Source organism: Lathamus discolor, chromosome 2 (assembly GCF_037157495.1).
Source record: "Lathamus discolor isolate bLatDis1 chromosome 2, bLatDis1.hap1, whole genome shotgun sequence".
Lineage (NCBI taxonomy): Eukaryota > Metazoa > Chordata > Aves > Psittaciformes > Psittacidae > Lathamus > Lathamus discolor.
In genome coordinates, this window is record NC_088885.1 from 160,091,983 (window position 1) to 160,118,692 (window position 26,710).

The 26,710-nt window shown below is 53.4% G+C and overlaps 6 protein-coding genes across 6 annotated transcripts; all 6 read left to right on the forward strand.

Moving 5' to 3' along the window:
• Positions 1–2,586: 2,586 nt before the first annotated feature.
• LOC136009499 (feather keratin 1-like) lies at positions 2,587–2,943 on the forward strand. Its single transcript, XM_065669492.1, has one exon. The coding sequence runs from the start codon at positions 2,608–2,610 to the stop codon at positions 2,941–2,943; it is 336 nt and encodes a 111-aa protein (XP_065525564.1). The 5' UTR covers positions 2,587–2,607.
• Positions 2,944–7,135: 4,192 nt separating this feature from the next.
• LOC136009500 (feather beta keratin-like) lies at positions 7,136–7,447 on the forward strand. The gene has a single exon (XM_065669493.1). The coding sequence runs from the start codon at positions 7,136–7,138 to the stop codon at positions 7,445–7,447; it is 312 nt and encodes a 103-aa protein (XP_065525565.1).
• Positions 7,448–11,612: 4,165 nt separating this feature from the next.
• On the forward strand, positions 11,613–12,005 carry LOC136009501 (feather keratin 1-like). The gene has a single exon (XM_065669494.1). It carries the CDS (start codon positions 11,670–11,672, stop codon positions 12,003–12,005), a length of 336 nt encoding a protein of 111 aa, XP_065525566.1. The 5' UTR covers positions 11,613–11,669.
• A 3,027-nt stretch (positions 12,006–15,032) lies between these two features.
• LOC136009502 (feather keratin 1-like) lies at positions 15,033–15,368 on the forward strand. The gene has a single exon (XM_065669495.1). It carries the CDS (start codon positions 15,033–15,035, stop codon positions 15,366–15,368), a length of 336 nt encoding a protein of 111 aa, XP_065525567.1.
• A 3,035-nt stretch (positions 15,369–18,403) lies between these two features.
• On the forward strand, positions 18,404–18,777 carry LOC136009503 (feather keratin 1-like). Its single transcript, XM_065669497.1, has one exon. The coding sequence runs from the start codon at positions 18,419–18,421 to the stop codon at positions 18,752–18,754; it is 336 nt and encodes a 111-aa protein (XP_065525569.1). The 5' UTR covers positions 18,404–18,418; the 3' UTR covers positions 18,755–18,777.
• Positions 18,778–25,524: 6,747 nt separating this feature from the next.
• Positions 25,525–25,836, forward strand: LOC136009504 (feather keratin 1-like). The gene has a single exon (XM_065669498.1). The coding sequence runs from the start codon at positions 25,525–25,527 to the stop codon at positions 25,834–25,836; it is 312 nt and encodes a 103-aa protein (XP_065525570.1).
• The last annotated feature ends 874 nt before the right edge of the window (positions 25,837–26,710 follow it).

Here is a 26,710-nt window from a genome sequence, read left to right on the forward strand (position 1 = left end):
TTCAGTTTTCTGGCAGAATTGTTCAGACCTCCTGCTTTCAAGGCACCAAGAGAGGAAGCAGGGTACGGGGTGTGCCCGGGATGCCTGAAAACATTGCCCCTGCACCTCCTCCTGTTGTACTGCTTCCTTCTTCGCATCATCTCCTTGACTGTGTCCAGGTCTCTCTGCTGCAAACCCCTTCTTACAAGTCAGAGACTATTGGGGGACCTCTGCTATGCTGCTTGCCCTGCAGGGCAGGAAGAACTCAGTGCTCTACCAAAATGTACTGCAAGCAGAAGACTTCTGCTCATGGTTGCATTCCTTGCACCTCAGACTGTCTCGCTTCCACTTGGTGCTTTTGGTGCTTTTACATTTTCATTCTTTCGTCTCAATAAAATACGTGAGACTCTAACACCTCCTTGCACAACCAGTGCCACTGCTGACCACAGTCACACTGAAAAAGTGTTGCTTTCTCTTCCAAGGAAAAGGGCACGTCTTTACGGCTTCCGCCATTCATCCTTGCCCTGGACATGGCACTGATGAGAACATTCTCTCTCCCTTCTCTTCATTCCCTCCCACTCAGGATATAGACACATTGATGACATCTGCCCTCTGCAGCCTTGCCTCCTGGCTGAAAAAAACCATCCCACCTCTCTAAGCTTCTCCTCATAGCAAGGATCTTCCAGTCCCTACAGTATCTTGGTGGTCTTGCTTTCGGCAGGTCCCACTGCATCCATGTCCTTCTAGTAAGAAGAACTCTATGGGACATAGGATTCCACACAAATTTCACCAGCATTGAATAGAGAGCAAGATCACCCAAATACACACCACCAACCAACCTGCGAGCAAAACTATTCCCATTGCTGTTATGGGGACGCTTGGCCTATTTTGCGGCAAGGATGCATTGCTGCACCATCCTGAGCTTGTTCTCCACCAGCACCACAAAGCTGTACTCAGCAAAGCTGCTTTCCAGCCTCTCAGTCTCCAGCACATTCTGACAACAGGCACCATTCCTCCCTACATGGAAAACTTTACATTTCTTCCTGTTGAACGTCAGCAGATTCCTACCTGCCCATTCTCCAGCACCTCCTGTTCCCTCTGCATCATGGCACAACCATCCAGCATCTCAGCCTCTCTCCAGGTTTTGCATCATCTCTAAACCTGCTGAGAGAGCCCCCAAGCCAGCAGCCCACAAACACAGGTGACCCCACGCCCCATGACCATGCAAGGGGAGAAAGCACCAAAGGCTTTGCAGGAATACTGAGGTAAACAACAGAACAGCACTCTCCTTGTCCACAATACCTGTCATTTCAAAGCAGAACACCCTTACAAGGAAGGGAACAAGTGCTCTCTGAGCTGCTCTAGCACTCCTTTTCCTTAACTGGATGAGATGAGGAGAATACCACAAAAACCTCCTGAGTCGATATAAGGACGTGGAGATCACTCATAGGTTTTCAACGGCGAGAAAACACACCTGACTCAGGGAACTTTCATTAAATTGTCAAAATCAAAAGTCAGAGTAGAATTCTGAGAAACAAAAACAAATCTGGAAACACCTTCCCCCTCTCCCTCCCTTCCTTACGTTCAATTTCCCTCATGAAGTACGTATAGCCTTGCCCAAAATACTCCCAACAGGCTCTATCAGACATAGGAGAAGTTTCAGGCCTCCTCTCATAAAGCCACATTGACAACCCTACGCCTACAAAAAGCTTTCCACAGAAACACACTACTCCAAGGGGCAACCTTAGAACACAAAGGGCACTGAGACACCCACAGAGCTCACAAGACAGGAAAGGACAGGCCTACAGACAGGCTTAGAGACCTGGCAGCAAGGTGGGGATGGACCAAATGTGTTGGAAGAGGCAGCCCCACAAGGCCAGAACAGCTCCGAAGTCCAGACCAGCCTGACAGGGATGCTACGACTTGGGGCCCCTTCATCACAACACATCCACAAACCATACCACAAGAGTGCCAAGAGATGACATCGCTGAGGTCACCCCACCTCTCCAAAGCTTTGTTTCCATGTTTTGCAGAATCTCGCACATGCCATCAATAACAGGTTTTTGACCTGTCATTCTCGACTAGAAAGCTGCCGCCAGGACCAGGACACATCCTCAACAGAGGACATGAAATTGCAGAACTACAGGAAGGAAAACACAGCCACAACTAATTGCTTGCAAGGCTCTGACATGCACCAGCTGCTTGCACAAACACGCTGCCATGCACAAAGACTGCCTCAGCCCCCTCGGGCACTGCAGGACCAGCATAAAAGCCGGCCCAGCGCCTCTGTCCCTCACTCGCCTCTGCTGACGCCTTCTCCTGCGCGCTCAACAAGGTGAGCCTCAAGCCCCTTGCCCTCTGCTCCTGCCCCCCTGCCCCGGCTCTTCCAGCACGCTCTGCCCCAGCCTCAGCACCCCTCAAGCCGCCCCAGCACCACAGCCCCACAGCCCCACACCAGCCTCCCCACTGCCTCGCCCTCCTGCACCACCGCCCCTCGCACCCCCACGCCCTCCGCTCTCCCCACACCCTCTCCTCTCCTCTCCTCTCCTCTCCTCTCCTCTCCTCTCCTCTCCTCTCCTCCATTCTCTCCTCTCCTCTCCCCTGCCAGGGCCCCTCCACACCACAGACATGGCCTGCTCCGACCTCTGCCGCCCCTGCGGACCCACCCCGCTGGCCAACAGCTGCAACGAGCCCTGTGTCAGGCAGTGCGAGGACTCCCGCGTCGTCATCCAGCCTCCCGCCGTGCTGGTCACCCTGCCAGGACCCATCCTCAGCTCCTTCCCCCAGAGCACCGCCGTCGGATCCTCCTCATCCGCTGCCGTGGGCAACGTCCTCAGCGCCCAGGGAGTGCCCGTCTCCTCTGGGGGCTTCGGCTACAGCCTTGGCTACGGCTTCGGAGGCCTGGGCTACGGCTTCGGAGGCCTGGGCTGCTATGGCAGAGGAAGAGGATACAACATCTGCTAAGGGCCCTTGACAACACGCACGAAACCACTCACGTACATTCTAGAAGCAAAGGCATGGGTTGTGGATTCACGTTTGGGGTAATGCTGGCACACCAGTTCACTTTCTGCAGCTCCTTCTCTTGTGGCATTAAGCAAGCAGCGAAGGGGCCACCTCAGGCTGCCTGGTAGCGTGGCCCATGGATGTCTTCCTCTTCTCCAAATTCCTTCTCTGCACCACCCCATCTGCTTCATGCAGTACTGTGTGCCGCACCAGCATCTTACAGGCTAAACAGCATCAGGGGACCTCCAATGGTTTCCACCCCAAGCAAGCCAGGAAGACCTCGGTGCTCTGACAAAATCTACTGCATACAGAAGACCTCAGTGCATGGTCACTCTACTTGCATCTCAGCTCTCTTCCTCCTTATGCTTGTACGTTTTCATGCTTTTATCTCAATAAAGTTCTCCTGCATCCCAGCCTCTGACACCTCTTCCCCTTTCTTCTACCAAAGCTCTTCCAACTTCACGCAGCACAAAGCCAGGGCTCAACAGCCCATCTGCGTGGCTGAAAAAGGCCACAAGGATTCTCCTGGAGAAAAACCACCACGACCAACAGACACTGGCACCTGGGGTGCTTTCACAATGCGATAGAGGTTTGAGGAAGCGCTGGCTCAAAGATAGTCATGAACATGACAACACTCCCATAAGCACGCCTCTGAGGGAGTCACCACAGACTCATGAGACCATCTGGGTGGTGTTCCAGGCCCCCCCCCAACTACAAGGACCTTGGGTTGCCTATGCAGTGTGCACAGATCACCACCTTTCCTGCTCTGAGATCCTGCTCTCACCCAGGTGTGGGTCGGTGTTGCACTGACCACCCAGCTGCTTGGTCCCCATTCCACACACACCACAGTTCCCAGGCCATGGTCTCACCTTGTTATGGGGTCCACAAAAGAGGACTTGGATTTTCCCTAGGCATCAGCACCTCTTCACTGAGAAGCCCATCAATGACCCACGCAGGAGGTCTCCTGAGCACCATCCTCCCTGCTGCAGAATCTCTGGACCACCTCTGCAGGGGACCCAAAGCCAACATTCCTCAGCTCTGATGTCACAGAGAAAGCCCCCAGTGTGAGGTCACAATCCTCCTCACCTTGGCTCAGCACCGCCCTACATAGAGCACTGGAGACAAGTGCAGGACCAAGCCTGTGACCCAGTTCTGCTGCAAAGATGGGGCTCCATGAGTGGAGCTTGGCTGGGCATCAAGTGCTCAAGGAGCTGCTCTATCACTCCACTTCCTTGAGAGGGGAGAGAAGAACAAGATGAAAGTCTCCCGAATCAGGATAAGAACATGGAGATCACTCACTGTTTTCCAGTGGCAGCAAAACAGACTTCATATGTTGAAATACACTTATTAAAATCAAAAGTCACAGGAGAATTAGGAGAACTTGAAACAAATCCTAGCACACACTCCCCCAACCTCTCCCTTCTTCCAGGTTCATCTTGCCTCCTACATTACTTACTCCCATTCCCTAAACAGTACAGAGGGATGGGAAGGGGAATTGTGGTCAGTTCACTCCACATTGTCTCTGCCACTCCACCCTCCTCACACTCTTCACCTGCTCCATTCTGGGGCCCCTTCCACAGAAACAGCCCTCCAAGAACTTAGGTGAATCCTTCCCGCATTCTCTATCGGACTTGGAGAAAGCTTCAGGCACCTTCTCACGGGAGACACCACAGCAACATAATGGCTAACAAAAACATTCCACATAAAAGCACTCACCCAGCGAACACTTTACAAGCACAAAGGCCACCAAGACAACCACAGAGCACATCCACAGGGAAAGGACGGGCCAAAAGACAGGCTTAGAGACCTGGCAGCAAGGAAGAGAGGGACCGGATGCGATGGGAGGGGCAGGACCCTCACGGCCAGCACAGCTCCAAAGCTCAGAGCAGTGTAACAATGCTGTGAGGATATGGGACCCCCTCTTCACAATTCCTCTTGCCTCAATAACGGTCTCCTCCATCCCAGCCTCTGATGCCTCCTCTCCCTTTCTTCTACCAAGGCTCTTCCAACTTCACGCAGCACTAAGTCAGGTATCAGAAGGTCATCCAGGTAAGTGGAAAAAGGCCATAAGTCTTCTCCTGGGATGTATGCTACCACCGGCATCAAAGACAGGCTCCTGGGTGGCCTCCACAATGTGACACAGTAGCTTGAGGCACCAAATGGCTCAAACAGTCTTGAACATGACTACGTTCCCCTGAACATGCCTCTGATGAAGTTGCCCCGGTCTCATGGGCACTTCTGGCTGGGGTCCCAAGACCACCCATACAGGGACTAATGGACCCTTAATGCTTTGCTGCAAGGACCATGGATAACCCCATACAGCATGCCCAGATCACAACCCTCGTTGCTCTGGGATCCTCCTCTAACCCCAGTTTGGGTCCTTGTTGCATTGACCTCCTGGGTGCACGGTACCCATTCCATTCACATCACAGTCTGCAGGCTATGGTCTCATCTTGCTATGGGGTCCATAAATGATGCCTTTGGGCCTATCTTGGACACAGGCTCCTCATCACTATGCATCCCAACAGTGCAGGGGGTCTCCAGAACAACCATCCTCCCTACTGCTGTGACTCTGGACCACCTCTGCAGGGGACCCAAGCCACCATCCCTCTGCTCTGAGGTCACAGAGAAAGGCCCCACTATGAGGTCACAATCCTCCTCACAGTGGCACAATGAGGCCGGGTACAAGGCAATGGGGATGAGGTGCAGGAGCAAGCCTGTCACCCTGTTCTCCTGTGAAGATGGGGCTCTGTGGTGGGTTCACCTTGGCTGGGCACCAAGTGCTCACTGAGCCCCTGCATCACTCCTCTTCCTCAACAGCTTTAGGGGGAGAAGAATAAGACTGAAGCCTCCAGAGTCATGATAAGAAAATGGAGATCACTCACAAGTTTCCAGTGGCAGCAAAACAGACTTCATATGGGGAAATTCATGTAACAAAATCAGGGTAGAGAAATAAGAAAATAATCAACTCTTAAAACACTTTCTCCCAACGCCGCCTTTCTTCAAGGATCCAGTTCAGTCCCAAAGTACTTACAACTTCGACCAAAGTGGCACAGGCAAGAGGGGAATGGGACCTGTGGTCAGTACAACACACCTTGTCTCTGCCAATCCTTCCTCTTCACACTCTTAACTTATTCATTGTGGGGTCACTATAATGGGAAAGAGGCCTCCACTACTTTAGCCAACATAGGTCCTTCCCACATGCTCTATTGGACATGGAGAAAGCTTCTGGCATTTTCTCACAGAAGGCACCACAGCAGACCCACGGCTACTGAAACCTGTCCACATAAATGCACTCTCCCAGGGACAGCCTTACAACCACAAAGGGCACCAGGACATGCACAGAATTCAACCAAGGGCTCAAATCAGGATTAGCGACCAGGCAAGAAGGCCGGGACGAATCGAATGCGATCGAAGGGGCAGCTCCCCACGGCCAGCACAGCTCCAAAGCACAGACTGACGTGACAGGGCTCTGAGGAAATGGCACCCATTCTTCACAATGTACCTGCAAACCACAGCACATGAGCACCATGGGATAACCTCACTGAGGACACCCCACCTCTCTAACACTTTGGTCGTGTTTACTGCCTGGCCAAAAAGGTGCCACAAGAAACAAGCTTCTGGCCTTCAATACTTGCACTTAAAAGCTGCCGCCAGGGCCGGATGGACACGTCCTCAACAGGAGAACATGCAAAGAGAGCGCTGTGGGAAGGAAAACACAAACACAACTCATGACTTGCCAGGCTGTGGCACGCACCAGCTGCTTGCTGACAAATGCTGCCATGCGCAAAGGCTGTCCCGCCCCTCGGGGACCAGCATAAAAGCCAGCCCAGCGCCTCTGTCCCTCACTCGCCTCTGCTGACGCCTTCTCCTGCGCGCTCAACAAGGTGAGCCTCAAGCCCCTTGCCCTCTGCTCCTGCCCCCCTGCCCCGGCTCTTCCAGCACGCTCTGCCCCAGCCTCAGCACCCCTCAAGCCGCCCCAGCACCACAGCCCCACAGCCCCACACCAGCCTCCCCACTGCCTCGCCCTCCTGCACCACCGGCCCTCGCACCCCCACGCCCACTGCTCTCCCCACACCCTCTCCTCTCCTCTCCTCTCCTCTCCTCTCCTCTCCTCTCCTGTCCCCTGCCAGGGCCCCTCCACACCACAGACATGGCCTGCTACGACCGCTGCAGCCCCTGCGGACCCACCCCGCTGGCCAACAGCTGCAACGAGCCCTGTGTCAGGCAGTGCGAGGACTCCCGCGTCGTCATCCAGCCTTCCACCGTGCTGGTCACCCTGCCAGGACCCATCCTCAGCTCCTTCCCCCAGAGCACCGCCGTCGGATCCTCCTCATCCGCTGCCGTGGGCAACGTCCTCAGCGCCCAGGGAGTGCCAGTCTCCTCTGGGGGCTTCGGCTATGGCCTTGGCTACGGCTACGGGGGCCTGGGCTGCTACGGCGGAGGAAGAGGTTACATCTGCTAAGCTCCCTTGACAGTACCATGACACCAACCACACACACCACGGGAACAAAAGCTTGGACTAAGGACAAACCTTTGGGCCAATGCTACTCCATGGACTCAACATCTACACCTCCTCCTCTCAAGGAACAACGAAATCAAGCAGGGAAAGTGCCCAGCTTGAGCTGTCTGGAAACAAGGCCCTTGAGCATTGTCCTCTTCTCCAACTTCCTTCTCTGCATTGCTCCTTCTGCTATGTTCACCCCACTCTCCTGCAGACACCTTCTCACACGCCAAACCCACCAGGTACCAACCCTGTGACATTCACACTGTGGGGCACAAAGATCTCAGGGCCCCGGCAATACCTACTACATACAATGTCACATTGCTGCCCCACTTCACCTCTCACTGGTTGCCTTCCACTTGGTGCGCCTGCCTTTTCCCTGTGTTTATATTCAATAAACTTCTCCTGCATCCCAGCCTCAGGCCCTTCCTCTTCATTTCCTCCCAAACACTCATCCAGCCTCACCCGGCAAAATCACTGGGCTCAACAGGCCATAGGGGTGATCAAAATAGAACCATGAGACCTCTCTTCGGAACTCTAGCTCCAGCAACACCACCCACTGGCACTCGGGGGGCTTCCAGCCCATCACTCCAGCTCTTTGCCTACCCAAACAAAGCCTTGGAAACATTGATGCCCTTCCACCTGTGACACAAGCTCCTCGTGTCTGCTGGCCTACCTCTGCCTGGATGCCTGGTGCCCAGCCTTCAATTCCACCTCTCTCTGTTTCAGAGACAGGGTTCTTGTGTGGCACCGCATCTAACGCTTTGCACAAGGAAAGATAATGGCAGTCACTCTTCCTATACCCACCAATGCTCTAACACCATCGCAGGAAGACACAAAACTTGTTAGGCATGATTTACCCTCTGTGAAGCCATGGTGTCTGTCAGTGATGACCTTTGTCTTTTCCGTGTGCCTTGGCATAGTTTCCAGGACAAACTGCTCCATGATCTCTCCTGTCACAGAGGTGACATTGACCGGCCTTGAATTAACCTGGGTCTTCACTTGGACAACTGGACCTCACTTGGACTATTGTGTACAGTTCTGGGGTCCACAACATTAAAACAAATGGAAGTGTTGGAACAAGTCCAGAGGAGGCCCACGAGCATTACCAGGGTCTGGAGCATCTACCATATGAACACAGGCTGAGAACACTGGGGCTGTGCAGCCTGGAGAAGAGAAGCTACATGGTGACATCAGAGCAGCTTCCACTGTCAAAAGCAGGATTATAAGGATGCTGGGGAGGGACACTTCATTAAGGACTGTGGTGATAGGACAAGGGTTAATGGGCTAAATCTTGTACAGGGGAAGTTTCGATTGGGTATAAGGAAGAAATTCTTTCCTGTGAGGGTGGTGAGGCACTGGAATGGGTTGCCCAGGGAAGCTGGAATGCTCCATCCCTGGGGGTGTTCAAGGGATGGCTGGACAGAGCCTTGGGTGACATGGTCTAGCGTGAGGTGCCCCTGCCCAGGGCAGGGGGGTTGGAAGTTGATGATCTTAAAGGCCTTTGCTACCCCAACTATTCTATCATTCTATGATTAATATCCCCCTTTTTAATAATGAAGCTATCACCTGCCAACTTGCTGCCTGAGGACTTGATCATATTGGGCCGGTTCTTGATGAGGCTGCTGAACATGCTGGCCCCACGTCCATGTCCTACATGACCTGAGACTTGCCTCCAGCTGGACTTTGTGCCACTCATCACAAGCCTCTGGGCTCAGCCCTTCAGCCACTTGGCACTGCACCGCACTGGCCCCACATACAAAAGGTATTTTGTCAGCTTGTCAATGGGCATGCAAGGGGTGAAAGGGCCAAAGACTTTATAAAGACAAGCGAGGTAAACACCAGCCAAGGCTTTCTCCTCATCCACAATAACGGGCACTTCCTTGCAGGGGAGACAGAGTTTGAGCAAGCACGATTTACCATTTGCAAGTATATGCTGAGGACTTCACATCAACTTCTCATCATTCCTGGCATTTGCAGTCCTTGCTGGGAAGATTTCCAACATCACCTTCCAGGGAAACACGAGCAGACTCAACAGCCCCTATTTGTCCAATTCTTCCTTCCTATTCTTCATTCTTTTTCAAAAGAAGAGGCCATTCAGCATTTCTAGTTCTCAGGAACCACTTTGTTGCTGCACTGACCTTTGGGCTGCAAGGTCCCCATTCCACCCACATCACAGTTCACAGACCATGGTCTCAGCTTGCTACGGGGTCTTCAACTGAAGCCTTGGATGATCCTCAAACCACCAGCCCCTCTTCACTGCACAGTCCAACAGTGACCCACGCAGGGGGTCTCCTGACCACGACCTTCACTGCTGTGGAGTCTCTGCACCACCTCCGCAGGAGACCCCAACTCACCATCGCTCTGCTCTGAGGTCACACAGAAAACCCCACAGAAAACCCCCAGTATGAGGTCACAATGCTCCTCACCCTCGCTCAGAAAGGCCCTGCGTGGGGCACTGGGGGCCAAGTGCAAGACCAAGCCTGTAACCCAGCCCTGCAGTGAAGATAGGGCTCTATGGTGTGTGGACTTTGGCTGGGCACCAAGTAGTCACTATCATGCCCCTTCCTCAGGTAGGAGAAGAATATGACAAAAGCCTCTGGAGTTGAGATCAGTACATAGAGATCACTCACAGCTTTCCACTGGAAGCAAAACAGACTTGGCTCGGGGAAATTAATTTAGTTTATCAAAACCAAAAATCAGATTAGAATTCTGAGAAATAAAACCACATCTTGAAACACCTTCCCCAACCCTTCTTCCAGGTTCACCTTCCCTCATGAATTACATATTCCCTTTCCCAAAGCAGCACATGGGGATGAGGAATGGAAGTTGTAGTCAGTTCAACACACTTTGCTGCTAATCCTCTTTGTTCCTCACAGTCTACTCATCCTTCATCCTGGGATCCCTTCCAATACAAACAGCCCTTCCTGAATCTACCCAGCGTGGGTTCTTCAAACAGAATCTATGAGACATGGAGGAAGCTTCTTGCATCTTCTAACAGAAGCCACCACGGCAGCTGCATCTACCTAAACCTTCCCACATAGATTCATAGAATCATAGAATAGTTAGCGTTGGAAAGGACCTTAAGATCATCTAGTTCAAATCCCCCTGCCATGAGCAGGAATATCTCATACTAAACCGTACCACCCATCGCTTCGTCCAATCTGGCCTTGAACACGGCCAGGGATGGAGCATGCACAACCTCCCTAAGTAATACATTCCAGTGCTTCACCACCATAACAGTAAACATAAACACGCTACAACAAGTACAACCTTACAAACATAAATAGACAGCAAGATACCCATAGAGCTCATCCTACAGGAAAGACAGGCTTAAAGACAGGCTCAGCAATGTGGTAGCAAGGTGGGGAAGAACCAAATACAATGGAAAGGGCAGCCCCACATAGCCAGCACAGCTCCAAAGCACAGAGCAGCCTGAGGGCTGCAAGCACATAGGGCACCCGGTTCACAGTGCACCCACAAACCACAGCACACGAGTGCCATGGGCTGACATCATGGACGACACCCCACCACTTCAATGCTTTCCTTGCATGATCTGCCGAGTGTCCTGAAAGACGCCATCAAAACCAAGCATTTAGCCTTTAATATTTGCAATTAAAAGCTGCCGCCAGGGCCAGATGGACTTGACCTCAACAGAGGACATGCAAAGGGAGCGTTGTGGGAAGGAAAACAGGCCCCAGCTCATGACTTGCCAGGCTGTGGCACGCACCAGCTGCTTGCTGACAAATGCTGCCATGCGCAAAGGCTGTCCCGCCCCTCGGGGACCAGCATAAAAGCTGGCCCAGCGCCTCTGTCCCTCACTCGCCTCTGCTGACGCCTTCTCCTGCGCGCTCAACAAGGTGAGCCTCAAGCCCCTTGCCCTCTGCTCCTGCCCCCCTGCCCCGGCTCTTCCAGCACGCTCTGCCCCAGCCTCAGCACCCCTCAAGCCTCCCCAGCACCACAGCCCCACAGCCCCACACCAGCCTCCCCACTGCCTCGTCCTCCTGCACCACCGCCCCTCACACCCCCACGCCCTCCGCTCTCCCCACACCCTCTCCTCTCCTCTCCTCTCCTCTCCTCTCCTCTCCTCTCCTCTCCTCTCCTCTCCTCTCCTCTCCTCTCCTCTCCTCTCCTCCATTCTCCCCTCTCCTGTCCCCTGCCAGGGCCCCTCCACACCACAGACATGGCCTGCTACGACCGCTGCAGCCCCTGCGGACCCACCCCGCTGGCCAACAGCTGCAACGAGCCCTGTGTCAGGCAGTGCGAGGACTCCCGCGTCGTCATCCAGCCTCCCGCCGTGCTGGTCACCCTGCCAGGACCCATCCTCAGCTCCTTCCCCCAGAGCACCGCCGTCGGATCCTCCTCATCCGCTGCCGTGGGCAACGTCCTCAGCGCCCAGGGAGTGCCAGTCTCCTCTGGGGGCTTCGGCTACGGCCTTGGCTACGGCTACGGGGGCCTGGGCTACGGCTTCGGAGGCCTGGGCTGCTATGGCAGAGGAAGAGGATACAACATCTGCTAAGGGCTCTCGACAGCACCCTGACAACCAGCAACAACACCCTGGAAGCCATGCAAAGGACTGAGGATGCACATCCAGACTCTTCCTCACACACGTATCTGCTGTCCACAGGTTCTCCTTTCAAGGAATCTAGAAAAGAAGCAGGGCACAGCACCGGCCCGTTCTGCCTGGTAACATGCCCTGTGGACCTCCTCCTGTTCTCTCACCTCCTTCTCTGCATCAACCATCTGCTATGTCCAGTACTCTCTGGCACAACCAGCATCTCACAAGCTAAGGAAGATTCAGGGGACCTTTCTTGGGCTGCTCCCAGTTCAGGGCAGGAAGACCTCAGTGCTCGGACAGAATCTACTGCAAAGAGAAAGCCTCAGATGATGGTCACCCTACTCGCACCTCAGACCAGCTCTCTACCACTTTATGCTTTTACATTTTCACTTTTTTGTCATAATAAAGTTCTTATGCATCCAAGCCTTTGTCGCGTCCTCTCCTTTTCTTCTACCGAGACTCTTCCAACTTCACGCAGCACAAAGCCAGGGCTCAACAGGACATCAGGCTGAGTGAACAAGGGCCACAAAGTTTTTCCAAGTAAATATGCAACCACAACCTGCAACAGAACAGACTGACACATGGAAGCCTTCCAGAACGTGACACAAGCCCATTACTGTCACAAACAACGCATTGAGCAGAGCAGTGCTCCCCTGTGCACAACTCTTACGGAGTCACCCCAGGCTCATGTGGCCATTCGGGTGGGTTCCTGGGGCCAACCACACAGGAACTCATGGCCCTGTCACTGTCTGCTGCGAGGACCATGGGCACATGGACAATACCATGCAGGACGCCCAGGTCACCACCCTCCTGCTCTGGGAGGCTCCTCTCACCCAGGCGTGTGCTCCTGTTGCACTGACCTTCTGGCTGCATTTTCCCCATTCCACCCATGTCAGAGTCCCCAGGTCATGATCTCACCTTGCTATGGGGTCCACAAATGATGCCTTGGCAGAATGCTTAGGTGGCCGCCAGCCCCTTTTCACTGCAGGCTCCAACAATGCAGGAGGTCTCTGGATCAACCATCTTCCCTTCTGCTGTATTTCTGAAACACCTCTGCAAGGGATCCCAAGCCAACATCCCTCTGCTCCGACGTCACACAGGAAGTCCCCAGTGTGAGGTCACAATCCTCATCACCTTGGCTCAGCAAGGCCCTGCATGGGGCACTTGGAACAAGGTGCAGGAACAAGCCTGTAACCCTGTTCTCCTGTGAAGATGGGGCTCTGAGCTGGTTTGACCTTGGCTGCGCACCAAGAGCTCACTGAGCGGCTCTATCACTCCTCTTCCTCAATTGGGGAGGGGGAGAAGATCCCAAGTTCAGATAAGGACATGGAGATCACTCACCAGGTTCCAGTAGCAGCAAAACAGACTTAACTCAGGGAAATTAATTTATCAAAAGTCAGAGTAGAATTAAGAGAAATAAAACCAATTATTTAAAAACCTGCCCCCAACCTCTCCCTTCTTCAAGGTTCATCTTCCCTTCTAAATTACTGCTCCCTTGCAGAAAACAGCACAGAGAGACGGGAATGGGAATTGTGGTCAGTTCACCCCACCTTATCTCTGCTCTTCCTCCCTTCTCACTCTTCCCCTGCTCCATCATTGGTCCTCGTTCACAGGAAAAAGCCTTCCACAGACTTACGTGAGTCCTTCCCACAGCCTTTATCGGATATGGGGGACGCTTCTGCCATCTTCTCAGGAAAGACAACACAGCAGCCCAATGGCTACCAAAACGTTACCACGTAAACCCACTTCACCCAGGGACAACCTCCCAAGCACAAGGGCAGAAAGAAACCCACAGAGCTCACCCAAAAGGGAAGGCCCAAAGCCATGCTTAGTGACCAGGCAGCAATACAGGGAGGGACCAAATGCAATGGAAGGGGCAGCCCCTCACGCAACACTACTCCAAAGCCCAGGCAAACCTGAAATGAGTACGAGGACATGGGGGCCAGTCTTCACAAGGAACCCACAAACACCACCACATAAGTGCTAAGAGATGACATCACTGATGATACCCCACCTCTCCAACGCTTTGGTTGCACGTTCTGCCAAGTGTTATAAAATGCGCCATCAACACAAAACCTTTGGTCTCTAATACTTGAAAGCTGTCGCCATGGGCAAAATGGGTACAGCCCCGGTTTCTTGTTTCTTCATTGTATTTCATTGTGCGCTCAGGACATAGAGTTGCCAGAACAGAAGAGGTTGTCCTGTAAACCTAAGAAATGTAAATGCAGCCTAAGACTGGGCACAGGTCAGGCTGACCAGCCTTCAGTGTGCCAGATCCACCCTCTTGATTTTCTCCCAAATACAAAGGGATGAGCTCTATTTCAGCCATCAGGAAGCACGGCAAGAAACCCACAAACCACAGCCAGGAGTGCCCAGGATGACATCACTGACGACAACCACACCTTTCCAAAGCTTTTTTTGCATGTTCTGCCAAATACCCTGACAGGCACCATCAACACCAAGCCTTTGGTCTCTAATACCTGAAAGCTGCCGCCAGGGCCAGAAGGACACGTCCTCAACAGGAGGACATGAACTTCCGGAATTCTTGGATGGAAAACACAGCCACAACTAATTGCTTGCAAGGCTCTGACATGCACCAACCGCTTGCACAAAAACGCTGCCGTGCACAAAGACTGCCTCAGCCCCCTCGGGCACTGCAGGACCAGCATAAAAGCCGGCCCAGCGCCTCTGTCCCTCACTCGCCTCTGCTGACGCCTTCTCCTGCGCGCTCAACAAGGTGAGCCTCAAGCCCCTTGCCCTCTGCTCCTGCCCCCCTGCCCCGGCTCTTCCAGCACGCTCTGCCCCAGCCTCAGCACCCCTCAAGCCTCCCCAGCACCACAGCCCCACAGCCCCACACCAGCCTCCCCACTGCCTCGCCCTCCTGCACCACCGCCCCTCGCACCCCCACGCCCTCCGCTCTCCCCACACCCTCTCCTCTCCTCTCCTCTCCTCTCCTGTCCCCTGCCAGGGCCCCTCCACACCACAGACATGGCCTGCTACGACCTCTGCCGCCCCTGCGGACCCACCCCGCTGGCCAACAGCTGCAACGAGCCCTGTGTCAGGCAGTGCGAGGACTCCCGCGTCGTCATCCAGCCTTCCACCGTGCTGGTCACCCTGCCAGGACCCATCCTCAGCTCCTTCCCCCAGAGCACCGCCATCGGATCCTCCTCATCCGCTGCCGTGGGCAACGTCCTCAGCACCCAGGGAGTGCCAGTCTCCTCTGGGGGCTTCGGCTACGGCCTTGGCTATGGCTTCGGAGGCCTTGGCTACGGCTTTGGAGGCCTGGGCTGCTACGGCAGAGGAAGAGGATACAACATCTGCTAAGGGCTCTCGACAGCACCCTGACAACCAGCAACAACACCCTGGAAGCCATGCAAAGGACTGAGGATGCACATCCAGACTCTTCCTCACACACGTATCTGCTGTCCACAGGTTCTCCTTTCAAGGAATCTAGAAAAGAAGCAGGGCACAGCACCGGCCCGTTCTGCCTGGTAACATGCCCTGTGGACCTCCTCCTGTTCTCTCACCTCCTTCTCTGCATCAACCATCTGCTATGTCCAGTACTCTCTGGCACAACCAGCATCTCACAAGCTAAGGAAGATTCAGGGGACCATTCTTGGGCTGCTCCCAGTTCAGGGCAAGAAGACCTCAGTGCTCGGACAGAATCTACTGCAAAGAGAAAGCCTCAGATGATGGTCACCCTACTCGCACCTCAGACCAGCTCTCTACCACTTTATGCTTTTACATTTCCACTTTTTTGTCATAATAAAGTTCTTATGCATCCAAGCCTTTGTTGCGTCCTCTCCTTTTCTTCTACTGAGACTCTTCCAACTTCACGCAGCACAAAGCCAGGGCTCAACAGGACATCAGGCTGAGTGAACAAGGGCCACAAAGTTTTTCCAAGTAAATATGCAACCACAACCTGCAACAGAACAGACTGACACATGGAAGCCTTCCAGAACGTGACACAAGCCCATTACTGTGTGTCGTGGTTTGAACCCAACCACAAACCTCGTTTGCTCACTTCCCCCCCTTCTTGCCCTCACCCTGCTCCTGGAGGGACGGAGAGGAGAATCGAAAAGAATGCAACTCCCACGGGATGAGATAAGAACAGTTTAGTAACTAAGGTATAACACAGATCACTGCTGCTACCACCAATAATAACAATGATAAAGGAAATAACAAGAGGAAAGAATACAACATCTCAGCACCAGCCAACCAATAACTCGCCCCACTCCCGCCAGCCAAGCACCGACCGATACCTCGTCCAACCCTGCAGTCCCCAGCCCTTCCGGGTAACTCCCCGTTACATCCTGGGCATGACGTGCTGTGGTATGGAACACCTCTTTGGTCAGTTTGGGTCAAGTGTCCTGTCTCTGCTTCCTCCCGGCCTCTCCTCCTCCCTGGCAGAGCATGAGGCTCAGAAAGCCCTTGGCCCGACCAAACATTCGAGCAGCAACTGAAAACATCGGCGTTATCAGCACTGTTCCCAGGCCAAAAAATGAAAATATAGCACTGCACTAGCTACTAAGAAGGAGAAAAATAACTGCTACTGCTGAACCCAGGACAGCAACCATCAATGGCATGAAGTTTAAGGAGCACAAATGCTGGATTCTGTGCCTGCAATGGAGCGGTGCTGGACACAAGCACAGCCTGGGAGAGGAGTTCCTGGAGAGCAGCCCTGCAGAAAGGTGCCTGGGGTGCTGGCTGGCAGCAGGTTCAATAGGAGTCAGCAGTGTGCCCTGGCAGACAAGGGGGCAAACCGCATCCTGGGGTGCATGGGACTGTTCACTCAACTCTTGCTCTGATTTTGGCTACCCCAGCTTCTGGTGCGGCCTGAGGTATGCTGGGAGCGGCGCCATGAGATCAAAATGAGGCACCATTTAGGCAGAACATGTGGCAAGAAGGGGCTGTAGGGGCATTATGCAGCCAGTATCACCCGGAAATTGCTGTCTCCTGCGCATCACCTTTTGTCTGGCAGTTCACTCAGAAACCACTAAATTATGGAAAGGCATCGGACCAAACCTCCAATCTGAAAGGTACAAAACATCAGCTAACCCTAAGAACCTTTTAAAGCAGATCCAGCAGCACCTGGAATGCTGAGGCTTTCATGTTTCTAGGAGTGACACAAGTAACATCCAAACCATGACAGAGCAGGAAGAAGGAGCGCTCTTACCATTGGCACGTAATTATGTATTTTTGCTCATAAGGACACTATGAGAAGACTCAGATGTTGTAAGTTATGACTTGTCTGCTGAAGAAGTGAGTTTACGTCTTAACCTACACTGGGCAAAAATGGGCACAGCCCCGGCTTCTTGTTTCTTCATTGTATTGCATTATGACCGCAGAACACAGAGCTGAAATAACTGAAGAGGTTGTCCTGTAAATCTGAGAAATGAAAACGGAGCCTAACAGTGGGCACAGATCAGGCTGATCAGACTCCAGTGTGCCAGACCCACCCTCTTGATTGTCTTATAGATAGAAAGGGATGAGCTCTATTTCAGCCATCAGGAAGCACTGCAGAAAATCATGATCTTTAAAGGATAAAACAGAGTGGCCTTGAAAGGACATCAGTTCAAGTGGTGTTCCAGGGTACAACATGGATACGTACGCCCAAACCCAAACCACTGCTTCATGTCTCACATCACCTGCTGGCTCCTCACAGCCAGCACAGCTCCAAAGTCCAGACCAGCCTGACCGAGCTGCAAGGACATGGGGCCCCCTCTTCACAACCTACCCACAAACCACAGCACAATAGCACCACAGGATGATATCACTGATGACACCCCCACCGCGCCAACGCTTTCATTGCATGATCTGCCGAGTGTCCTGAAACACGCCATCAAAACCAAGTATTTAGCCTTTAATATTTGCAATTAAAAGCTGCCGCCAGGGCCAAATGGACACGTCCTCAACAGAGGACATGCAAAGGGAGCGTTGTGGGAAGGAAAACAGGCCCCAGCTCATGACTTGCCAGGCTGTGGCACGCACCAGCTGCTTGCTGACAAATGCTGCCATGCGCAAAGGCTGTCCCGCCCCTCGGGGACCAGCATAAAAGCCGGCCCAGCGCCTCTGTCCCTCACACGCCTCTGCTGACGCCTTCTCCTGCGCGCTCAACAAGGTGAGCCTCAAGCCCCTTGCCCTCTGCTCCTGCCCCCCTGCCCCGGCTCTTCCAGCACACTCTGCCCCAGCCTCAGCACCCCTCAAGCCTCCCCAGCACCACAGCCCCACAGCCCCACACCAGCCTCCCCACTGCCTCGCCCTCCTGCACCACCGGCCCTCGCACCCCCACGCCCTCCGCTCTCCCCACACCCTCTCCTCTCCTCCATTCTCCCCTCTCCTGTCCCCTGCCAGGACCCCTCCACACCACAGACATGGCCTGCTCCGACCTCTGCAGCCCCTGCGGACCCACCCCGCTGGCCAACAGCTGCAACGAGCCCTGTGTCAGGCAGTGCGAGGACTCCCGCGTCGTCATCCAGCCTTCCACCGTGCTGGTCACCCTGCCAGGACCCATCCTCAGCTCCTTCCCCCAGAGCACCGCCGTCGGATCCTCCTCATCCGCTGCCGTGGGCAACGTCCTCAGCGCCCAGGGAGTGCCCGTCTCCTCTGGGGGCTTCGGCTACGGCCTTGGCTATGGCTACGGGGGCCTGGGCTACGGCTTCGGAGGCCTGGGCTGCTACGGCAGAGGAAGAGGATACAACATCTGCTAAGGGCCCTTGACAACATGCATGAAACCACTCACGTACTTTCAAGAAGCAAGGATATGGACTGAGGATGTTCTTCTGGGCTGGTTTTGATGTGTGGACCTGCCCACAACAGCTTCTGATCTTAAGCTACCAAGAGAGAGTCAGGGCTGGGGACCAGCCCAGCCTGTTTGTTCCATAGTGCATGGACCCTCCTCTTTTCCCACTTCTTTCTCTGCATCACTCCTTTGGTGATGTTCTGCACTTTCTGCTGTGAAAAACATCTCAAGCGGCAAAAACCACTGGGGTGAACTTCATGGATCTGCTCCTTCTGCAAGGCAGAAAGACCTTGATACTCTGGCATAGTCTTCTGCAAGCAGAAGACCTTGGCAGATGGTCACTCTACTTGCACATCAGACCCTCTTCTTTCCAGTTGGGGCTTTTATCTTTTCACTCTTTTACCTCAATAAAGTTTTCCTGCATCCCAGCCTGAGAAGCCTCCTCTTCCTTTCTCTTACCAAGGCTCTTCCACCTACACCCATCAAAAGTCAGATCTCTACAGGCCACTAGGATTGGTGGAAAAGGGCCACCAGTCACCTCCTATGATAAATGCCAGGACAGCCAACAACAGCACAGAGTGGCAGGAGGAGGCCATTCAGAACATGACATATGCCCATCGCTGGCTCAAACAAATGATTTCAGGTGATAACACTCCCCTCTGCATACCTCAGATAACGTGTCCCATTGCCAGCAAACACTTGACTATTTCGGAGTAGCTAGAGTGTCCAGCTACAGCAGATTGTCTTAGACATGGACAGTTGGGTTTCAGTAGCTTCCACCTTGGAGATTTCACAACCTCTTCCACTCATTGACCTTCCTTACACTAAAAAAGGATTTCCTTCTTTGCCCATGAAATATCACCTTTTTTCCCTTGTGCCCACAGCCTCTTGTCCTGCCACTGATCACAAGTCTCTGGGCCCAGCCCTTCAGCCACTTTGCAGTCCCCCTCCCTCGGCTCTTTCCCAACCCAAACTTTCTCTGCTTACTAGGAGCGTGTCATGGGAGACAGTGACAAAAGCTTCCTTCAAGTACAGCTCAGCAATAGACACTGCTCTAACCTTGGCCAACATCCAGTGCCTTCAACAGGGAAGAAGGCACAGAGGTTGGTCAAGGACAATTTCCCCTCCCAAAATCCACACCTAAACCACAGCCTGTCACCCTGACCTTGCTGGGCACGGCACTGCTCTCCAGGAAGGTTTCTTCTGTCACCTTCTGTAGGAATGAGGTCAGGCTCCACAGCCTCTACTTTCTGAGAATGTACCTCCTGATCTTCTTCACAATATGAGGCTCATGAGCTCTCTCCCAGCCTACTGGAACTGCTCCCAGGCACCACGACTTGCTCCAGGAGCTCCATGTCTCTCTTCTACTGGGGAGAACAAAACACAGAACTCCAGGTGATGCTTCACCAGGGATCAGCACAATCTTCATTGCTCCCCTTGCTGAAAGGACCATTCCTATCTCATGCAGGGTGCCCAGATCAGCATCCTCCTTGCTATGCTGTCCTTCTCTGGCCCAAGTGTGGATTCTTGTTGCATTGACCCCCTGGCTGCATGGTCCATATTCCACATATGCCAGGGTTCCCTGTCCATGGTCTCACCTTGTTATGGGTCGGTTGACATGCTGGAGGCAAGAAATGCCATCCAGAGGGATCATGACACATTTGTGAGGTGGGCTGATGCCAAACTTATGAAGTTTGACCATGCCAAGTGCAAGGGCCTGCACCAGGGTCAGAGCAATCCCAGGCTCAGCTGCAGGGAGGTTAGAGAAGAGATTCAGAGCAGCCCTGCAGAGAAGGACTTGGGGGTGCTGGTCGATGAGAAAATGAACATGAGCCAGCTTCAGTGTGCGCTCCCAGCCCAGAAAGCCAACCGTGTCCTGGGCTGCATCAAAAGGAGCGTGACCAGCAGGCCGAAGGAGGTGATCCTGCCCCTCTGCTCTGCTCTCGTGAGACCTCACCTGGAGCATTGTGTGCAGTTCTGGTGTCCTCAACATAAAAAGGACATGGAACTGTTGGGACAAGTCCAGAGGAGGCCACGAGGATGATCAGGGAACTGGAGCACCTCCCGTATGAAGACAGGCTGAGGAAGTTGGGGCTGTTCAGCCTGGAGAAGAAAAGCTGTGTGGAGACCTCACAGCAGCCTTGTAGTGTCTTAAGGTAGCCTATAAGGATGTAGGGAAGGGACTCTTCATTAAGGACTGTAGTGATAGGGCAAGAGGTAACAGGTTAAAACTTAAACAGGGGAAGATTAGACTGGATATAAGGAGGAAGTTGTTTACTGTGAGGGTGGTGAGGCACTGGAATGGGCTGCCCAAGGAAGTTGTGAATGCTTCACCCCTGGTAGTGCTCAAGGCCAGGTTGGACACAGCCTTGGGTGAAATAGTTTAGTGTGAAGTGTCCCTGCCCATGGCAGGGGGGTTGGAACTCGATGATCTTAAGGTTCTTTCCAACACAAACTCTTCTATGATTTTTCTATTCTACAAGGCTGTGAAACAGCTCTGCTGCAAAGATGGGGCTCTACGCTGGGTTAACCTTGGCTGGGTGACAAGTCCTCATTGGGCTGCTCCATCACTTCCTCAGCTGTGTACAAGAAGAATATGACAAAAGGCTCCTGAGCTGAGATAACAACACGGAAATCACTCACTGGTTTCCAGAGGTACCAGAATAGACTTTGCTTGGGGTAATTCATTAATCAAAATCAAAAGACAGAGTAGAATTATGAGAAATGAAAACAAATTTTAAAAGAGCTTCCCCCAACCTTCCACTACTGCAGGTCCACCTCCCCTCCTGAAATCATAGAATCATAGAATCATAGAATGGTTAGGGTTGAAAAGGACCTTAAGATCATCCAGTTCCAACCCCCTGCCACGGGCAGGGACACCTCTCACTAAACCATCCAACACAAGGCTTCATCCAACCTGGCCTTGAACACTGCCAGGGATGGAGCGCTCACACTCCCTCTCCCGAAATGACAAAGGGAGATGGAGAAAAATCATTATGATCATTTCACCACACGCCGTCTCTGCCACTCCTTCCTCCGAATAAACTGAAGTTAACTACATAATAACCTAAAAAAATCTTAACTGCATAAACCCAGTACACCAGGTGACAACCTTACAAGAACAATTGGGCAACAGGACACCCACAGAGGTCACTCAGTGCGAAAGGACAGGCCTGAAGACAGGCTTAGAGACCTGGCAGCAAGGTGGGGAGGGACTGAATGCAGTGGAAGGGGCAGCCTATCACAGCCAGCATAGCTCCAAATCCCAGACCAGCCTGACAAGGCTGTGATGACATGGGGCCCCCACTTCACAATGCACTCGCAAACCGCACCACATGAGTGCTACGGGATGACATCACTCACAACACCCCAGCTCTCAAACACTTTGGTTGCAAGTTCAGCCAACTGTCCTAAAAAGCACCACAAACACCAAGTATTTGGCCTTAAATTATTATATTTAAAAGCTGCCGCCAGGCCCACATGGACACGTCCTCAACAGCAGAACATGCAAAGAGAGCACTGTGGGAAGGAAAACACAACCACAACTCATGACTTGCCAGGCTGTGGCACGCACCAGCTGCTTGCTGACAAATGCTGCCACGCACAAAGGCTGTCCCGCCCCTCAGGGACCAGCGTAAAAGCCAGCCCAGTCCCTCAGCAGGCCTGAAATCCAGAGGAGAATGGGCCCACCTCGTGCTGCCTGGACACAGGGCTCATGGACCTCCTCTTCTTCTCCAACTTCCTTCTCCGCACTTCTCATTCTGATCTAGTCCACTTCAAACACTATCTCACAGCCCAAACCCCACTGGGAATCTCTAGAGCACGGCTCCCTCTGTGGGGCACAAAGACCTCAGGATTCGGGCAGCACCTGCTACACACAGAGGACCCGGCTGATGGTTGCCCTGCTTTTACCTCACACTGGTCCCCTTGGTTCTCCTGACCTTTCACCATTTTTTTCTTCAATAAACTTCTGCATCCAAGCGTAAGAGGCCTCCTCTTCTTCACTTCTCCCAGTGCTCATCCAACCTCGACCAGCACAAAGCTAGGGCTCAATAGGCCATCAACTTGGTGGAAAAGCTCCACCACACCACAGTAATGTATTAAATCCCCTGCAAAACCCTCCTGTGGACTTCTAGCACAGACATCAGCTCTTCCCTTGCCTAAAACCTTGCAAATGCTAATGAACTTCTATGCACACCTCGGACACAAGCTCCCCAAGGCAGCACACACTTGACCAAGTCTCTTTCCAAGCACAGCTACCTGGCCATTTGTCCTGGTTTGAGCTGCAGCAGTTTTCTCCTTCTTAGGAGCTAGTACAGTGCTGTGTTTTGATCTTTTGGCCTGGGAACAGTGCTGATAACGCCGATGTTTTCAGTTGCTGCTCGAATGTTTGGTCTGGCCAAGGACTTTCTGAGCCTCATGCTCTGCCAGGGAGGAGGGGAGGCTGGGAGGAAGCAGAGACAGGACACCTGACCCAAACTAGCCAAAGAGGTATTCCATACCACTGCACGTCATGCCCAGGATGTAACTTGGAGTTACCCGGAAGGGCTGGGACTGCAGGGTTGGACGAGGTATCGGTCGGTGCTCTGCTGGGGGGAGTGGGGCGAGTTATTGGTCAGCTGGTGTTGAGCTGTTGTATTCTTTCCTCTTGTTATTTCCTTTAGCGCTATTATTATTGGTGGTAGCAGCACTGACTTGTGTTATACCTTAGTTACTAAACTGTTCTTATCTCAACCCATGTGAGTTGCATTTTTTTCGATTCTCATCTCCGTCCCTCCAGAAGCAGGGAGAGGGCAAGAAGGGGGGGAGTGAGTGGACGAGGTTTGTGGTTGGGTTTAAACCACGACACCATCACAAGCAGAAACATAGCAAACAGAATAATTTACTGCACAAGGGAGCGCTGGTTATCATCTATTTCAGGACAGCCTCCTCAAATGGTCAGCATGAACATGATGTCAAAGATGTCCAGTCAGCTTTTCAGTGTCTCGAACACCTTCCTGCACAACCAGTGCTGCCTTCTCTTCCAAGGAAAAGGGCACGTCTTTACGGCTTCCCCCATTCATCCTTGCCCTGGACATGGCACTGATGAGAACATTCTCTCTCCCTTCTCTTCATTCCGTCCCACTCAGGATATAGACACACTGATGACCTCTTTCCTGTGCAGCCTTGCCTCCTGGCTGAAAAAACCCTCCCGCCTCTCTAAGCTTCTCATAGCAAGGATCTCCCAGTCCCTACAGCATCTTGGTGGTCCTCTATTGGACTGGACCCAATACATCCATGATCTTCTTCTAGTGAGAAGTTCTCAACTGGACATAGGCCTCCACACAAAGTCTCACCACAATGAAGAGAGAGCAAGAACACACGCACACACAAACCAACCTGCTTGCAAATCTCTTCCCAATGCTGCCATGGAGACTCTTGGCGTCTTTTGAGGAAAGGGTGCATTGCTGCACCGTCCTGAGCTTGTTCTCCACCAGCACCACAAAGCTGTACTCAGCAAAGCTCCTTTCCAGCCTCTCAGTCTCCAGCACGTTCTGACAACAGGCACCATTCCTCTGTACATGGAAAATTTTACATTTCTTCCTGTTGAACGTCAGCAGATTCCTACCTGCCCATTCTCCAGCACCTCCTGTTCCCTCTGCATCATGGCACAACCATCCAGCATCTCAGCCTCTCTCCAGATTTTGCATCATCTCTAAACCTGCTGAGAGAGCACCCAAGCCAACTGCCCACAAACACAGGTGACCCCACATCCCATGAACATTCGAGCAGAGAAAGCATCAAAGCTTTGCCTGAATACTGAGGTAAACAACAGAAGAGCACTCTCCTTAGCACCAAAATTGATCATTTCAAAGTAGAACACCCTTAAAAAGGTGGTCTTCTAACAAGGAGCCCAACTTCGAGCACTGCATCAAACCAGAGGCCAGGCTGCAAACGCGCCACTCATAGAACAGCGTAGCTCTACAACTGGGGCAACACAAACTTTTGGAAGTACTCCCCACATCAAAGGAATAACCAGATCTCAAGCACAGTTTGCAGGACCACAGCCTGCTGGTGCAAACGGCCCTCCCCTGACACGGCTACGAGGACATGGGAAACCTCTTCACAAGGCACCCACAAACCACACCACACGAGTGCCACGGGATGACCTCACTCACACCACCCCACCTCGAACGCTCTGGTTATGTCTGCACAGTGCCCTGACAGACACTTTCCATGCAAATCGTCCCAAACACACACGGGCACTTGAAGGCTGCCGCCAGGGCCGGATGGACTCGACCTCAACAGAGGACATGCAAAGGGAGCGTTGTGGGAAGGAAAAGAGGCCCCCAGCTCATGACTTGCCAGGCTGTGGCACGCACCAGCTGCTTGCTGACAAATGCTGCCCTGCGCAAAGGCTGTCCCGCCCCTCGGGGACCAGCATAAAAGCCGGCCCAGCGCCTCTGTCCCTCACTCGCCTCTGCTGACGCCTTCTCCTGCGTGCTCAACAAGGTGAGCCTCAAGCCCCTTGCCCTCTGCTCCTGCCCCCCTGCCCCGGCTCTTCCAGCACGCTCTGCCCCAGCCTCAGCACCCCTCAAGCCTCCCCAGCACCACAGCCCCACAGCCCCACACCAGCCTCCCCACTGCCTCGCCCTCCTGCACCACCGCCCCTCGCACCCTCACGCCCTCCGCTCTCCCCACACCCTCTCCTCTCCTCTCCTCTCCTGTCCCCTGCCAGGGCCCCTCCACACCACAGACATGGCCTGCTACGACCGCTGCAGCCCCTGCGGACCCACCCCGCTGGCCAACAGCTGCAACGAGCCCTGTGTCAGGCAGTGCGAGGACTCCCGCGTCGTCATCCAGCCTCCCACCGTGCTGGTCACCCTGCCAGGACCCATCCTCAGCTCCTTCCCCCAGAGCACTGCCGTCGGATCCTCCTCATCCGCTGCCGTGGGCAACGTCCTCAGCGCCCAGGGAGTGCCCGTCTCCTCTGGGGGCTTCGGCTACGGCCTTGGCTACGGCTTCGGAGGCCTGGGCTGCTATGGCAGAGGAAGAGGTTACATCTGCTAAGCGTGGCCCATGGATGTCTTCCTCTTCTCCAAATTCCTTCTCTGCACCACCCCATCTGCTTCATGCAGTACTGTGTGCTGCACCAGCATCTTATAGGCTAAACAGCATCAGGGGACCTCCAATGGTTTCCACCCCACGCAAGCCAGGAAGACCTCGGTGCTCTGACAAAATCTACTGCATATAGAAGACCTCAGTGCATGGTCACTCTACTTGCATCTCAGCTCTCTTCCTCCTTATGCTTGTACGTTTTCATGCTTTTATCTCAATAAAGTTCTCCTGCATCCCAGCCTCTGACACCTCCTCACCCTTTCTTCTACCAAAGCTCTTCCAACTTCATGCAGCACAAAGCCAGGGCTCAACAGCCCATCTGTGTGGCTGAAAAAGGCCACAAGGATTCTCCTGGGAAATAACCACCACGACCAACAGACACTGGCACCTGGGGTGCTTTCACAATGTGGTAGACGTTTGAGGAAGCGCTGGCTCAAACATAGTCATGAACATGACAACACTCCCATGAGCACGCCTCTGATGGAGTCACCACAGACTCATGAGACCATTTGGGTGGTGTTCCAGGCCCCCCAACCACAAGGACCTTGGGTTGCCTATGCAGTGTGCACAGATCACCACCTTTTCTGCTCTGAGATCCTGCTCTCACCCAGGTGTGGGTCGGTGTTGCACTGACCACCCAGCTGCTTGGTCACCACTCCACACACACCACAGTTCCCAGGCCATGGTCTCACCTTGTTATGGGGTCCACAAAAGAGGACTTGGATTTTCCCTAGGCATCAGCACCTCTTCACTGAGAAGCCCATCAATGACCCACGCAGGAGGTCTCCTGAGCACCATCCTCCCTGCTGCAGAATCTCTGGACCAC

Bases quoted from the DNA above. Each gene is read 5' to 3' on its own strand.
- LOC136009499 (XM_065669492.1), top strand. From the start codon at position 2,608: ATGGCCTGCTCCGACCTCTGCCGCCCCTGCGGACCCACCCCGCTGGCC.
- LOC136009500 (XM_065669493.1), top strand. From the start codon at position 7,136: ATGGCCTGCTACGACCGCTGCAGCCCCTGCGGACCCACCCCGCTGGCC.
- LOC136009501 (XM_065669494.1), top strand. From the start codon at position 11,670: ATGGCCTGCTACGACCGCTGCAGCCCCTGCGGACCCACCCCGCTGGCC.
- LOC136009502 (XM_065669495.1), top strand. From the start codon at position 15,033: ATGGCCTGCTACGACCTCTGCCGCCCCTGCGGACCCACCCCGCTGGCC.
- LOC136009503 (XM_065669497.1), top strand. From the start codon at position 18,419: ATGGCCTGCTCCGACCTCTGCAGCCCCTGCGGACCCACCCCGCTGGCC.
- LOC136009504 (XM_065669498.1), top strand. From the start codon at position 25,525: ATGGCCTGCTACGACCGCTGCAGCCCCTGCGGACCCACCCCGCTGGCC.